Below are 15,934 nucleotides of genomic sequence, written 5' to 3' on the forward strand. Positions count from 1 at the left end.
TCCAACCATAAGAAATATTTTGTTGATGTTTGACCATCAAAATCTTAAAAAGAAAGAAGCTGTCTAAAAATGTGCTACAATATGGATATAGTATAATCCTTTATCTTTAATTTCCTTCTTCATTTGTGTAAAAATACCTAGCCAGTTTGACATAAAACGTTAAATGCCGAACGCTTATTTTGCTACTTTATCGGACTGGTGAAATGGACTCTTAATTGAGTAAGTACTTAATATTATTATCCGTCATCAAAATATTTCTTTGCTCTTTAACAAAAACTTCACCTATAAAATCGTCTAGGCTTTCAAGGTCACAAATTACTTGTAAGGCAAATTTTGACAAAGACCTCCGTCGTCAACTTACTGTATCCCACGGCATCACCAACCTGTCATACAGCCCTTAATAGTTCCGAAACTATTAACGAACTTGTAATAATTATTAAAGTTTGCCTTGGGAAAATGCCTCTAAATGTTGGAACATGACAAAGCCATGACCGCACAATTTGGCCAATTATCAATTAATGGTTGTCAAACATTATGTATATGTGTACAAACTGGATGAACAGGATCTCGGAGCATATTGAACAATGCAAATTTAATTTTGGCCTATGAATTATAATTGCTTAAGCCAATGTTGGAAAATCTCGATATAGTTCAGTCATTGAGGATTTTTGCTTGGAAAAAAGTCCGGAAGTTTTGAAATTTTGCAGGTTTATAGGTTTTGGGGTCCCTAACTAAAATCCATAAAATGCACATTTCCAGACTTGCCGCCGGCGCCGCCATCTTGCCAAGATGGCGGTAAGAAATCGGTATTTTGTAAATATCTCGAAAATGCGTTTATGCGTTTTTCGCAAAAATTTGAAGAGAGCAAAATTAAAGAGAATAAAATTTCCTATAAAAAAGATTCTATGAAAATTTTCGCTAAAGTCTAGGCACAAATTTTTTTTCCAGGCACAAAATCCCTGGAAATTTTACTATTTTGTGTAAAGTATGATATATGTATAGTGGATTTTCCGAAATCAAATGTCGATTAGGGTTCACTAAAACTAGTTTTAGTTTAAGTTTCTTCAATTCTGTCATGAAACAGTGGCGTATCAATAATACCTCATTAATTTATGAATAATTAATTTTAATTATTGAAAATATATACCTGTTTCCACACCACCCAAGTGGTAAAGTACATGGAGTTTTTATTTGAGTGGTCTCCCCGGAGGCCTACTCCACTAGGTAAATTAAAAAGTTTAACTTATCTGCACAAGCCCGACGGACCTGGCTCATTGATGTCAAAGTCGATCGTGTCTGCTGTGCTGGGCTCATCAGGGTGGTCTCTCAATTCGTCCAGCTATTCATCTTCAGCCACCAGAGGGATATCTACAGGCAAGTCCAACTCCTCTTCATCGGATTCGTCGAGTGACACTTCAGTGACGTTAGAGGATTTCCTATTGCAGTATGCACAAATAATTGAATATTTTAATCCTGATTTTCTGCATCAGCAGGCTTAACCGCAGTTGTTGGTTTTGCATTTACAGGATAAAAATGCCAATAGGGATTTTGGAGCTGGATCTGTCAACGTTGTGACTGGAGTAATGCCTGTTTTTGTTTTCTTCCAGCCCCATTCTTCGGCATCTTTGGTACAACCAGACCAATGCTGAACCTGGTAGTAAGTTCGCAATGAATGGTGTCCAGTACGACAATTAATTATTCATAAATTAATGAGCGAATTAATGATACGCCACTGTTTCGTGACAAAATTGAAGAAACTAAACTAAAACTAGTTTTAGTGAACCCTAATCGACATTTGATTACGGAAAATCGACTACACATACATATATCATACTTTACGCAAAATTGTAAAATTTCCAGGGATTTTGTGCCTAAACGGTTGACTTTAACGAAAATTTTTATTCTCTTTAATTTTGCTCTCTTCAAATTTTGCTAAAAACGCATAGTTCTCGAGATATTTAAAAAATAACGATTTTGGGCGCCATTTTGGCAAGATGACTTGGCATGTGCATTTTATGGGTTTTAGTTAGAGACCCCAAAACCTATAAACCTGCAAAGTTTCAAAATTTCCGGACTTTTTTCCAAGCAGGCTCCTTTTTTGATCCCCAATGACTGAACTATTATAGAGACAAAATTTCTTGATACTATTAAAATTTATTCTTTTTTAAAAACTAAATAATATTTATAATTAAAATAGTGTTTTAAATTGTTTAATTATATCGCAAATAGAAATCACGGTCCCAATTAACAAAATCACAATCGCAGCAAAATCGCAACAAAGTCGCAAATAGCAGCTATAGTAACACTGGTTGCCTAAATTAAAACTCGCAAATAGAAGAAATCGCAAACGCAGTTTCCTATGAGAGCCAATCGTAGGTTGCGATTCCGATTTTCAAATCGCTGTGGTTGAATCGCAGTTTGCGATTTCTTGCTCATCTGTAGAAATAGATATTAAATCAGTCCTATACATATCGAAATAGAAAAACATTCTGCATGTTCGAATCTACAACGTCAGAACAAACTATGTTTACGAATAAAATCAAAACTACCCTATGCTTATATTTAATAATCACTTCCAAATCAATTATACCGCAACGCTGCAATACTCGTCTCATTATTCATACGATGCAATAATGCAATGTAATCGTAATTATCACTTAGTCAGAATGTTGCAATTAAAATTCATTCTACTGCAATCTGTTGTGCGTATTTGATTTCTGCATATTTCTTATGGGTTATTCATGTCAAAATAATAGGATTATAATTCTATAGAAAATGCTTGAAAATAAATACACAACTACAATTTTTTTAATATATTAAGCACTATTTAACAATTGCGTCCACATGTAGTTTAACATGCTGTGTGGTGCATCGGAACAGGGGACGGAAAATCCCATGTAAATTTTGAAAAGGTCAAATATTATTATCTCCCCAGATAATTTTATGCAAAAGTTGTATCAAATTTTTTTGAAGAGGAGTTAAAGTTGTACTTTTGTCTAGAATTTCGTTTCATTTGGAACAGCCATTTAAAAGTTATTTGCAAAAATCTACTTTCAAATTAGTAAAATTTATAATACGGCCCAGAGAAAGCTACAATGATTAAAATATCAGCAAAAATGTGATTGTCAAATTCGATGTCACATTTTGTTTACAAAAATTTGAAGGTGGGTACCAAATAGAGTAATTTTGTATAAAATAATTATGATTTTCGCAATTTTTGAAAAAGTTACGATGGTTAAATGGCATTTTGCTAGAAATGGTATTTTCGCTGTGTTAGATAAGTTCGCAGCTCAGTCTCCATAGGCAGAAAGCCTATACCGAATAAGTCAACATTTTAATTGCAAATATCTTTTAGATGCCTATTCCAGATAATACGAAATTCTAGACAAAAGTACAACTTAAACGCCTCTTCACAAAAGTCTAATAGAAGTTTTGCATAAAATCGTCTAAGGAAATAATATTTCAGCTTTTCAAAATTTACATGGGATTTCCTATGTCCCGTGTTCCGATGCACCACATGGTATAAAGTTGTCTACATACATGTTCAGAAAAATATAACTGAGGCAATTAAAATAAAAAAAAAACTAATATAAAAATATCGATAACAAATGTTTCCAAAGAATGTCAATCAATGCAATTTTTTAATAATACCTAATAGTTGATGGCTTTTAAATCAAATTAATAAAGTTTCATAAATCTGGCGACTCTTTGGATTTGCATCTACGTGTGTATGGGCATCCTCTCCTCTATCCATGGATTTAAATCATTGTAATCCTTGTTCCTTGCCAGCCTGTGAACCAAAACCATTTCCATGCGATTTTAGCAACGATTATCTCGTTAGGTGTAATACAGCACATTAATCCATATCGTTGAGTTGAATGTACCGTGCAATCATGTTTGATGTATCTCCGAGCTTTAAGTTGCAGCAGCCAAATCGAGGCAATTTTGCAGACTGTGTCCGTATACAGAGTGTCCTACTATTTCAATAAAGGCTCAGTAGCATATTTCTTTCTTCTTGCTATATAGGAAACTGTGATATCGATAACCAAAAAACTGCATTTACAAAGATTAAGGGCATTACGGTCAACTAGAGGAATAATAATTACGACGATGAGAATTGCAAAAAGTCAAGGAAAAAAATATACCTAATTATACTCTGTTTTTTCTCTCAGGTAAGATTTCGACAGACGAGGACAGAAGAAAAGCGATGATGTCCATACAATCTATTTATTTTACTAAAAAAAGTTTCTAATATTTTTTAAGTTAACTATGGATGGGTTTAAATATAAATCCGTTTAACCAGTTTTATTGGTTTATTTCAAAAATGACAGATCGTATTTCAATTTTATTGGTTTGACGGAACGATGAACGACAAACGGACGCCAATGCGTATGAACTCGGCTTTAGATTTTTGCGGCTTGTCAAAGTTTTGCCAAATTATACGTTATAATTTTGTGTCAACTTATGTCAAATACCCTGCATTTTGGAAGATGATGTATTTTGAATCGCGTTTACGTGTGTTTTGTATCGTTTGAAGTCAAGTGGAAGAAAAATCGAGTGAAAATTAACTGTAAATCCCAGAGCACAGTTTATAGTTAATAGTCGGTGTCCAGAAAGTCTTATACACCAATAAAGTTACCATCAATAAAGTTTGGATACCATCTCGTCATAGATAAGTGCATCTCGTATACGATACAACGATCGTATTAAACACTATTTTACTATTTTACAGCTACTCCAGTTTTTAGTATATACTAAAAACTGGAGTAGCTGTAAAATAACGACATTACACGATAGATAAATAATGGATTTTAGTACTGCAGAAAAATAATGTCAAATGGTACTGGTTTAAAAGAATTAAGATTAAAATTAATTAATTAACCTTTAGGTATAAAATTCGGTAAGTGTTATTATTAATAAAATAGTTTGTTTTATTTACGTTGTTTTATTTATTCCTGTGGAATATTACAAATTTGGGTAATTGTTCATAAGTTATATTGATAAATAATAAATGCGGGAAGTTTCTTGAAGCTTGAAAGTAAGAAATAGTTATTTTTTATATTTTTTGGTACATGGTGTTTTGTTCTTGATTGTTTTGTATTAACACATACCTTTTTTTTAAAATAAAATAACTCAATTAGATTTTTTCAGTTTTATACAGTTTTTTTTTCACAATATTTTGAAGTAATCACTTACACTCAAATTTTAAATACATATATTAATTTCCTGCTATGCGTTCCAATTGTGCCAGCTTATTTTTTTGTAAAATAAAATAAACTACATTGAAATTAAAATGACAGACACCTCTATCACTGTCAAGGATACTGTTGTCGTTGGACAGACTATAGTTAATTCCGAGGTTATTTGCAAATAAATAAAATATAATTGAAGAAAAGTAGAAAATATTGGAATAAATAGACAAATATCAATGTTTCAAAAGGACTTATTGGAAATAGACAGCACGTTTATGCAAATAATGCAATGGCGCCGGGCAAACGGTGAATCCCCCATTTGAAGTTATTACCGGCCCCGACAGGAACCCCCATTTTTCCCGTTGAATTGTTTCCTTTCGTACACTCGGTTGCATGTTTATTTTAAAGCCGAGGGGAAATGCATTTGCAAAAAAGCCCTTTTCGAATTGTACGTTTCACTTGACGCGAGCGAAGCGGCGGCAATTTTTTTGCGTTTAACGTTATTTCGCTATACGAGTTTGTTTTGCTTTTGTTGTCGCCAATGTTCGACGGCATGACAGACTTCGTAAAACCCTCGGTAAAACCAATCAATAGACAACTGAGGCCTGCATGTACTCTGTAAATCTGTTTAAAGATAGATTTTCCAATATTTTCAGAAAACCACAATTTTTTATTAAAACCAAAACAAAGCGACGTCATTTGAAACATTGAAAAATACATCCCATGTGAAATTTGAAAAGGTTAAATATTATCTCCCTAGATGAGTTTATCAAAAGTTGTATTAGACTTTTTTGAAGAGACGGCGCGGGCGGCGTTAAGTTATTCCTGATCAAAAAATATGAAAAAAGTCCCTATACACATGGGTATGGAAATGCATAGTTTTAGAGTTACAGGATGTTAAAACTTTTTAAAATTAGATTTTTTGTAGTTATCCTAAATACCATTATTTTTTTATTTGAAATTGCTATATTAGGTTGGACTAAAGTAATAATAACTAATATTAATAATTATATTTAATAATAAATTAAATAAAATAAAAAATGTGCCATAAAATGAGATATAAATTCACATAATGTAATGTGCGTCATTAAATAATCAAGACAAGTAATTAAAAAACGCTTTTTTATTCACCTAGTTCAAAACAATATTAAATAATGATACAAGTGCAGTAATACGTTACAGCCTTCAATAAAACGGTCTTGAAACAATAAAAGAAAATTAACCTTCAAAATTATATTAAAAAAGGATATAAGCATCATCACGTTGGCTCAGAATTATTACATTTCCGCTGTTTTTCTTTAACTAATTACAATCTTACACAACACTAGAAAATCACAACTCATTGTTACCAATGCAAGTATATAATTTAATAATTCTATGGCGTAATACTTTTTTCTAGAAAAAATAATAGGTTCAATGATGTTCTTTCTTTAATTATTGAAAAAAATATTAGTTTTCTTAACACCGATTTTTTTTGTATATTTATAGCTTTAAATATTTTTACCTAACCTCTATCACACAGAGAAACATTAACGGTTCCCAACTTACAGCCGACATCGTCTGTTATTGGACAATCCTGTACAGTGTACAGAGTGGGTCAAATTGGACGCTTTTAAAGGGAAACACCCTTTTCTATAGGAGATCGACGCAAACTAATATCCGTGTCTGGAGCTCAATTTTTATCAAAAACATGATGGTGAAACCCACACATCGATATCTGTTACCGTTTCGGAGTTACGGGGTGTTTTTCAAAAATGTACATTTTTAACTTTTTTGCTATGCAAAATTAGGTATTTTTATGAAAACATTTCCAAAGCACCTTTTAACATAAAATTTAATGGTTTAAGTATAATTTTTTTAAAATTAATAATTTAAGAGTTATCAACAGAAAAACTGATTTTTATTTAGGACACCCTGTATATTTTTAATTAACTCAAAAGAACTTAAAATTACCTTTCCAAAAATATAGCGCACTTGATATTTTGTTATAATCCCCTTCGAAATACAGAATTTTTATAAGTTCGCCACTTTTAACTAAGTAGGCTTTGAACGGCACCGGCTGTAAGTAATGCAAAAAAAATCTAGCTGTGAGCATCAATTAAAACAAAAATAATATTTGCTATGAGAGATGCAGCATTTTATAACAATTTAAAATATACAGGGTGTTTCAAAACAAATGCGAAAAACTTCAGGGGGTTATTCCTTGTTCAAAATAAAGGGTAGTTTGCTTCATAAACGTTGGGTCAAAAGTCAACCATTAGGGAGATATCGCGGTACAAAGATGGCGGAAAAATAATGTTCTTATTTTTTATCTTGAAAACGAAAAGAGATGAAATTTTATGGAATGTTTACATTCCATAAAACCAAATGTTGTTAACATTACTGTTATGAAAACACACTTTCTGGTAACTTTTTCACTTTTTTAAAATGAGTGGAAGGGGTTGAAATAAACTACCCCTATCATTCTTGTTAACGAAATTTAAAGAAAAATCTTATCAAACACATGCAAAAAAATTAATTTGGATAGTTTAGTTTGTTTAGAAACTTTTTTATCTCTTGTATTTTTTTTATAAAACTCACCGATTTGAAATTAAAAAATAAAATGTAAAGCATTACATGTCAGGACTAAAAATATTTTTAGATTAAGAATCTAGTGATAATAATGATAATAATAATAATCTAGATAATAACGTATTGCAGTAGGGTAATGTCACATAAAATATTAGAAACGTCCTAAAAAGTGACAGCGGCCGACTAGATTTTTTCCTAAAAAAATTACAGCTGCCCACTAGATTCTTTATCTAAAAATGTTTTTTGTCCTGACATGTAATGCTTTACATTTTATTTTTTAATTTCAAATCGGTGAGTTTTATCAAAAAAACACAAGAGATAAAAAAGTTTCTAAATAAACTAAACTATCAAAATTATTTTTTTGCATGTGTTTGATAAGATTTTTCTTTAAATTTCATTAACAAGAATGATAAGGTAGTTTTCAACCCCTTCCACTCATTTTAAAAAAGTGAAAAATCCAGAAAGTGTCATTTCATAACAGTAATGCTTCCGTAAAATTTCATTAGTCTATCTCTCTTTCGTTTTCAAGATAAAAAATAAAAACATTATTTTTCCGCCATCTTTGTACCGCGATATTTCCCTAATGGTTGACTTTTGACCCAACGTTTATAAAGCAAACTACCCTTTATTTTGAACAAGGAATCACCCCCTGAAGTTTTTCGCATTTGTTTTGAAACACCCTGTATTTAACCAACATCAACACATTTAAACTATATCTAATAACAATAAAAATAAATAGCAAACCAAGACATGAGATTTTGTTACAGGTGTTCGACATTCTGTTATGGACAGACGGGGCAGTTTTTGAACATTTCTCGCGGAATTTATTAACTCAGTAGGGGTGAAAGATACCCTCTCATAACTGCTAAGTATTTCTAATTCTTGTCTAGATTATACGGAAGAATAAGGAACCTTTATTCTTCCGCAAATAAATCCATAAGATTAGATCCATGGGCACTAAGTCAGGCGGCCTCGACGGCCAACGGCTGGGATCTTGGTTAGTTCAACGTTCAGAGGCGGTGCGTCGTCTTGCTGGAAAAATATGTTTTCGAGTTCCATTAAGGGCATATCATCAATAAGGGGTCCAGAGCCTACTATAGTTAAAAGTGGCGAACTTTTAAAAATTCTGTATTTCAAAGGGGATTATAACAAAATATCAAGTGTGCTATATTTTTTGAAAGGTAATTTTAACTTCTTTACAGTTAATTAAAAATATAGAGGGTGTTCCAAATAAAAAATAAATTTTTCTGTTGATAACTCATAAATTATTAATTTTAAAAAAATTATATTTAAACCATTAAATTCTACGTAAAAAGGTGCTTTGGAAATGTTTTCATAGAAATACAAAATTTTCCATAGCAAAAAAGTTACAGCGATTTGTTAAAAATGTACATTTTTGAAAAACACCCCGTAACTCCGAAACGGTAACAGATCAATGTGCGTTTTCACTATCATGATTTTGATAAAAATTGAGCTCCACACACCAGATATTAGTTTTCGTCTAGCTCCTATAGAAAAGGATGTTACCTTTTAAAAGCGTCCAATTTGGCCCACCCTGTACAGGAAATAATTGTGGAAGCGATAAACATGTTTAACTATCGTATGATCGAATAAAAACGGCGTCAACGATGGCTATGAAATGAAGATCGCTGACATTTTATAAGTACGTAAAATTATATGGGAAATGTCATCAATCGTCATTTCCAAGCCAACTGGACGCCGTTTTTTTTTCGATCATACGTTATTTTATCAGAGTACCTAAACTGCCGAGTAGCGACAGTCCCGTTTTCAATTTTCGTTGCGGCTGCGCGAAATAAGTAGGTTATCTGTCATACGAAGAAGCGAAGTTGCCACTGTTGCCATTTATCAAATATCTTTATATACTTTATTTCAAGTATACCTCAGGCAACGAATCGTTTTTTTAATTATTTATTAGCAGTAAGATATTTTATACATTCAAATTTAGAAATACGGATAAAACAAAACAAAAAAGATATGTATAAAACTTTATAATTAATTCCACTTCAAATTGTGAGCAGTGTATACCATGTTTATAGGACCACTTCATAAGTTGAGCAGTTAAATACGTAGTCTATCTGTCAAACACGTCAAAAGAGAGAGAAAGAAAATTTGGTCCCACCACATCACAAGAGCCGACGGTTTCTGTCGCTACTCGGCGATCTACGTACTCTGATTTTATGTTACTTAGGTACTGTTGGCTTAGATATGTTTTGAAAAAAAAGTTTTGTTGAAAATGGGTTGTTCTCGGGTTTGTTTTATTTTAACCAGTTTTGAGTACAAATATTTTTAAGAAAGTAAGAAAGACCATCAATCGCATAGCGTTTACATAACTTATTTGTAAATTCTAGACATTTGAGCGAAGTTTCAAAAAATGTTCGACAGTGCCTCTTTTTTACCCTCTCGTCCTCCATTTCTTATTTTGAAAGTTGGCAACCCTAGTTATAAACGACTTTTTTTGCAAAGCGTAGATACACGCACAGTTAAAAGCAAAAATATATTTTTTTATAATTGTGTGTCATAAACAATTTCTTTCTCTAGGCAGCATTTTAACACTTTTTCGAGTATACTAAGGGTCAGCATTTCTGGCCTTGGGTGCCGATTTTCGTGTGTACGAAGAGTACGGTCAACACGCTTAGTAAAATAAGATGTACTAAATAAAGACAGAAAGCAAGCATTTTTCCAAGCGCATGGAATCTAGCGTCACATTAAGTGATTATGTAATAAATACTTCGTATTTTTGCTCTCTCCGACTTACTAGATTGCCATAGCGATTCACTCCTATACATGTAAACGCCGATCCAAGGATTCGCTGGCCAGCAGAGTATGTAGTGTTCACTTGCATCCTGTGAAGTTAATTTTAAGTTTGTGCAATTATATTTCTATTTCGATTTCGTTGGATTTTTTAAATACTCGTAAAAACGACTAGAAAGTGTTTGGTGGGTGGAAGTTCTAATAAAAATATCCCCGAATTGTCCTTTCATAGGCAAGTAAAATATTCAGTTGTTCTTTTATTTATATTAAACCCTCGCTTTTAAGTAAAAAGACACAGAACTAGTGCCTCAATTTACAGCAATATGTATCACATCCGTAAGACAACTAGCCCAACGAACAGATGCACTCAGTTTGGTGCGGTTGACGTTTCTGGAAATTAGACGAAACGCGGCCCAACGCCCATTAAAAAAAGATAATTTTAGGTCGTTTACACTGAATGATTTAGTAGTTAGAGCGTGGCAGAAGAAAAAAACGAGACAATGACGAAGGGAAATTGGACGAAATTAATGAACGTTGTCGCTCGGACAGTGAGATATAATATTCTATTTATGTGGAACGATATTATTCATCGTTTTAATACCAGAAAAATATACTAGTTTTTTTATATACAAATACATTTCCAGAACAATGAATATAACTGCTCCTATATAGAAAATAATGACAAATAATTCTTTATTTAGCTAAACGAAACTAGTACCTACAGGGTGTCTCATTTTTATGGAAATCGTACCATTATTGATGAAGATAGGAGGCTACCAACAGGTATGGTAGGCTATTAAGATCGACAAAAGTTTTTTTTAATTTCACTCAAAATGAATTATTTGGGTCATAAATGACCTAAATACAAAATATTTTCATGGTGTCTGTCTGTCTGTCCGTCTGTCTGTAACACGATAACTCAAAAACCGCTAAACCGATTTTAACCAAATTTGGCACAAAAATACTATGGCACCCGAGAATCTGGCCATTAGTTTTTGGTGGGGGTGGGAGGTTGGTAAGGGGGTATGGGAGGGGGTTAAAAATTTAAAAAAATCGTAACTCCAAAATTACAGTAGCTAGCGAAACGCGGTTTTCAATTTAAGATTAGGAATAATATTTGCAACAAACCAAAGCCAAACCAAACCAAACTCCAAAATTACAGTAGCTAGCGAAACGCGGTTTGTAATTTAAGATTAGGAATAATATTTGCAACAAAATTTGTAATAACATCAAAATCAATCAAAGTCGCAGTTTTTGAGATAATTGAAACTAAAAGAATTGCTTACCAACTTTTCATTAACATATTATTATTTTAGTATGGGCGGCTATACGTGCCTCCCAGCGCATTTTTTTTTACTTTCTTAGATCGAAAATGACACTCTGAGTAGAATGACTCAATTTTTTTTCAAACGAACGAGGGTGGCTCACTCGGTGCTTGGTGGCTCATTAGCATATTCGGAAAAAAGAATTTTTTACGAATAATTTGGTACCACTCACTTGGTATTTCGAGTCAAATTTTCGTTATGAACCGTATGTTACAATTTCAAATAAACCATATGCGAAAATGTCAAAAGTTGATATATCATAAATATGTCATTCTATTCAGGCTGTCATTTTCTATCGAATAAAGTAAAACATACCATCAGGAAGTGACACAGTGAAACAGGAAGTGACCGAAAACAATTGTATACGTCAACAATCCTGATATACGTCATATCCTAACATACTTACCAAATCTCGTTTTTTTTAATTTACACTTCCCCAATAAATTAACGCACCACAAAAAAATAACCAAAAGTTTAAGTTAAGTTTTTGTCAAAACCACTTATCCGATTTGGACGATTTTTTTTTGAATGATAGATTATTCTTTCCACAATGTTGCTATACTAACTGTATTTTGATAGGAACCCTGTTTATACTAATACCGGGTGTAGCAATTATAACGTGTTTTTTTTAATAAAATTTGTAACACCCTGTAGAGTTGATCAGTTACAGTATCAAGTTAAAATTGAAATCACATTTTAGCCTTATCTTTTTTTTACATTTTGTTTTATTTACTCCATTATCTTCCTTATTACACGAGAAACAACAATTTATAGGATGACATGATTTAATATTGGTTTTAATTAACATTTTTCCATTTTACTCACTAAAGTAAGTAAAAACCAGGCTATGGAAAAACACGGATTACCAGTAAATGTCAAATAGAGATGCTAATTTCTGTGCAAACTTGTAGACCATTAGTATCTCTGAGCTGAGTTTGAAGGGTCCGAGCTGTTACGAAACGTTGTCTTAATGTTGAGAGTTTTAAAAAACGTTCCTGAATCGGATTGGTTCGTCGATTCTTGCCTTGTCCCAGCCTGTGACAATTACTCTCAGTATCTCTATACCGTTGTATAACTCGTGAAATGGTTGAGTGAGTTACATTAAATCGTTCACCAATTCTTCGGTAGCTCTAACCTTCCTCAGACAATATTAACGCTTGAGCACATTCTTGGCCAGTAAGATTTCTTGTTTCACGTGCATGTTGCATATTTTTGATATAATAAAGAGACGAAAACGACTGACACTGACAACAAGCATCTCTATTTGACATTTACTGGTAATCCGTGTTTTTCCATAGCCTGCTACTTACTTTAGTGAGTAAAATGGAAAAATGTTAATTAAAACCAATATTAAATCATGTCATCCTATAAAATGTTGTTTCTCGTGTAATAAGGAAGATAATGGAGTAAATAAAACAAAATGTAAAAAAAAGATAAGGCTAAAATGTGATTTCAATTTTAACTTGATACTGTAACTGATCAACTCTACAGGGTGTCACAAATTTTATTAAAAAAACACGTTATAATTGCTATACCCGGTATTAGTATAAAAAGGGTTCCTATCAAAATACAGTTAGTATAGCAACATTGTGGAAAGAATAACCTATAATTCAAAAAACAATCGTCCAAATCGGATAAGTGGTTTTGACAAAAACTTAACTTAAACTTTTGGTTATTTTTTTGTGGTGCGTTAATTTATTGGGGAAGATATAGTCATGGACCACTTTTGAGAAACAGCCTCGGAAACACCCGATATATCAATATCAGTGAAATTTGTATGTGTCATTGTCATTGATGACGCGGTAGCTCCTTTAGATGCGGCTACTCTAGCCATCCATGCTAATGAGTGATGTCGTCCTAAAATAGTAGGTACTGTGAGTTTATTTTTATATTGGATCTTATTTATAGTCGAGTTTATAATTTAATCCTCGGTTTAATCTAACCGACTCTAAAGACAGCTGATGGCAAGGTCTAGACAAGTACCTATCCTAATGTTCTGTTTTACAAACCTCGACGCCAACCTTTGGAACTATATTTTTATGGTGAAGTCTCGGGTAAAGTTTAGACCTAAAAAGATCGGGTTTGCAGTAGTTACTAACTACTAATTTGATACCGACGATATGATATGGAATATGGATAGTTTCTAAACATCTACCGAGTCATCTACTGATGATACTAACATTTTGGTTGCCATTGCCAAACCAAACCAAAACAACCAGAGTTTAAAATAAAGGGTTTTGGTATATTCTGGTAAATTATGTTGTGTATAATACTATAACACCAAATAAATAATTCTATACTTGAATTGGAGTATTTTATCACAACCCAAAAATTTTCTCATAGGTTTGCTTTACCTTCTAACAATTAAATACCTACTGTTAAACTGAGTTCAACACTTTCAAAGAGTTACTGGATAAATATTACCTTGCTATTCTTCAGGGAAAATAAGAGAAAGAGCTGACAATTAACAGGTAAATATTTTTTTTCTAGAAACCATCAAGGTTATGTGACTCATGTTCGCGATACCGTGGAGCTCCTGTCGGTGTCACTGGCCTTGTGGCCCCAGTCTGTAACGTTCGCAAAAACTCCAATTTATTTGGTTAATATTCTATAGTTGGTTTTCCTCCATTACGATATTAATAAATAGATAAATAAAACAGAGAATTCATAAGTAAATATCAGTATTGAAATCTACACCTAAATGTAACTGGAACTTTGAACTTTAGATAGGTAGCTTCTGGTTTCAAGCAATCACAAATTGGTTTCTTCAAAACTGATGACTTCTTAAAATATATTGTTAATAATGTCCTTCTCCAAGCAACCAAATAAATTAAATTGGAGCAAAAAGTATAAATATATAAATATAACATGAAACAACAATATCTTAGTCTAAATATAATACTTCCATTATTATAATTAGATCCCAATGTGTGTTATTGATAGCTATAAAACCTAATTACTTCAGCTGAACTCGAGGCTAAACCACAGTAAGTAATACAATAACAAATAATATATTGTAACATTGTAATAACCAGAAATGAATACTGCACTGGATATAATCAGCGTATACTAGATAATAATATAATTTAGACTCTATTGGTGTTTTAGCTACTGTACGAGTTTAAAATATAAAGCTATAAAAACAAAAAAATCTAAAAAGGCTGTAACAAAAATATTTTCAAACTTACCACTTTCAATTGGATGTAAAGCCAGAAATAGAAGAACAAGAAATACACAACCACTAAACATTGTTCCGCACAAAAATTAACCACAACACTACAAAAACACACCCAAATAAACGTCCCTATGCCATATTTCCGAAATTACAGCTGACTATTCACTGACAAGTCCAACAGAATGCACAAGAACCTTTGTGTTGGACGTAGAAGTGCGCATGCTATAATTGATAAATATTTTGCTTTTAACCCTATCCGCAGTCATTAAACTTATTCATTCGCAGGGAAATGACTCCACCTTTTATTGAAAAAACCCCGTTTTCATTGTTATCAGTTTGATGCTCGCCCGTAAACACTGCCACTCGATTGTAAATATTTTTTAAACTGACAAATCTGACATTTCCCCGACCGTGAAAGACAGAATGGCTCCATAAAACAAAGACAGAAATTTAAATTTTAATTTTCATTCATCAGCAATATTTTTCTAAACCGGAAAGAGGTGTAATATGATATTGCCAATTTTAAATTTGCATAAATAATTAAGACCAGATTAAGCTTTTATACAATTTAATCAATTAAAAACAAAAATACAGTTTTTTTGCAGCGCCATCTGCACGGCAATTTCAAAACGTCAATGAGAAAAAGAAACCTTTACTTGTATTTTGTATACATATTTTTTATAGTTGTATTACTTGTATTTTGTATGAATTATAGAAATAATACTATTCTAAAAAATTACTATACGAAATGCTATATGTTATTTATAAATAAATGGGCTAAAATCCTACATAATGGCATTTTAAAAATACGTTCCATTCATTATCAGAAAAAAGCATACAGATGGAGCCAGCAAACATCAGTTTTATTGGTTGCCTAAGGTATAGGAAGAAGATAACAA

General features: G+C 32.3%; 1 protein-coding gene across 4 annotated transcripts in view; it reads right to left on the bottom strand.

Moving 5' to 3' along the window:
- LOC115884798 (disintegrin and metalloproteinase domain-containing protein 10) overlaps positions 1–15,434 on the bottom strand; it is a 239,004-nt gene extending 223,570 nt beyond the window's left edge. For all 4 annotated transcript variants that reach the window (XM_030903484.1, XM_030903483.1, XM_030903482.1 and 1 more), the window contains exon 1: positions 15,049–15,434. In XM_030903484.1, coding sequence (XP_030759344.1) covers positions 15,049–15,109 — 61 coding nt within the window. In that variant the 5' untranslated portion in view covers positions 15,110–15,434. The remainder of the gene's footprint in view (positions 1–15,048) is intronic.
- Positions 15,435–15,934: the final 500 nt, after the last annotated feature.

This window comes from Sitophilus oryzae, unplaced genomic scaffold (assembly GCF_002938485.1).
Source record: "Sitophilus oryzae breed Bouriz unplaced genomic scaffold, Soryzae_2.0 scaffold_357_pilon_pilon, whole genome shotgun sequence".
Classification (NCBI taxonomy): domain Eukaryota; kingdom Metazoa; phylum Arthropoda; class Insecta; order Coleoptera; family Curculionidae; genus Sitophilus; species Sitophilus oryzae.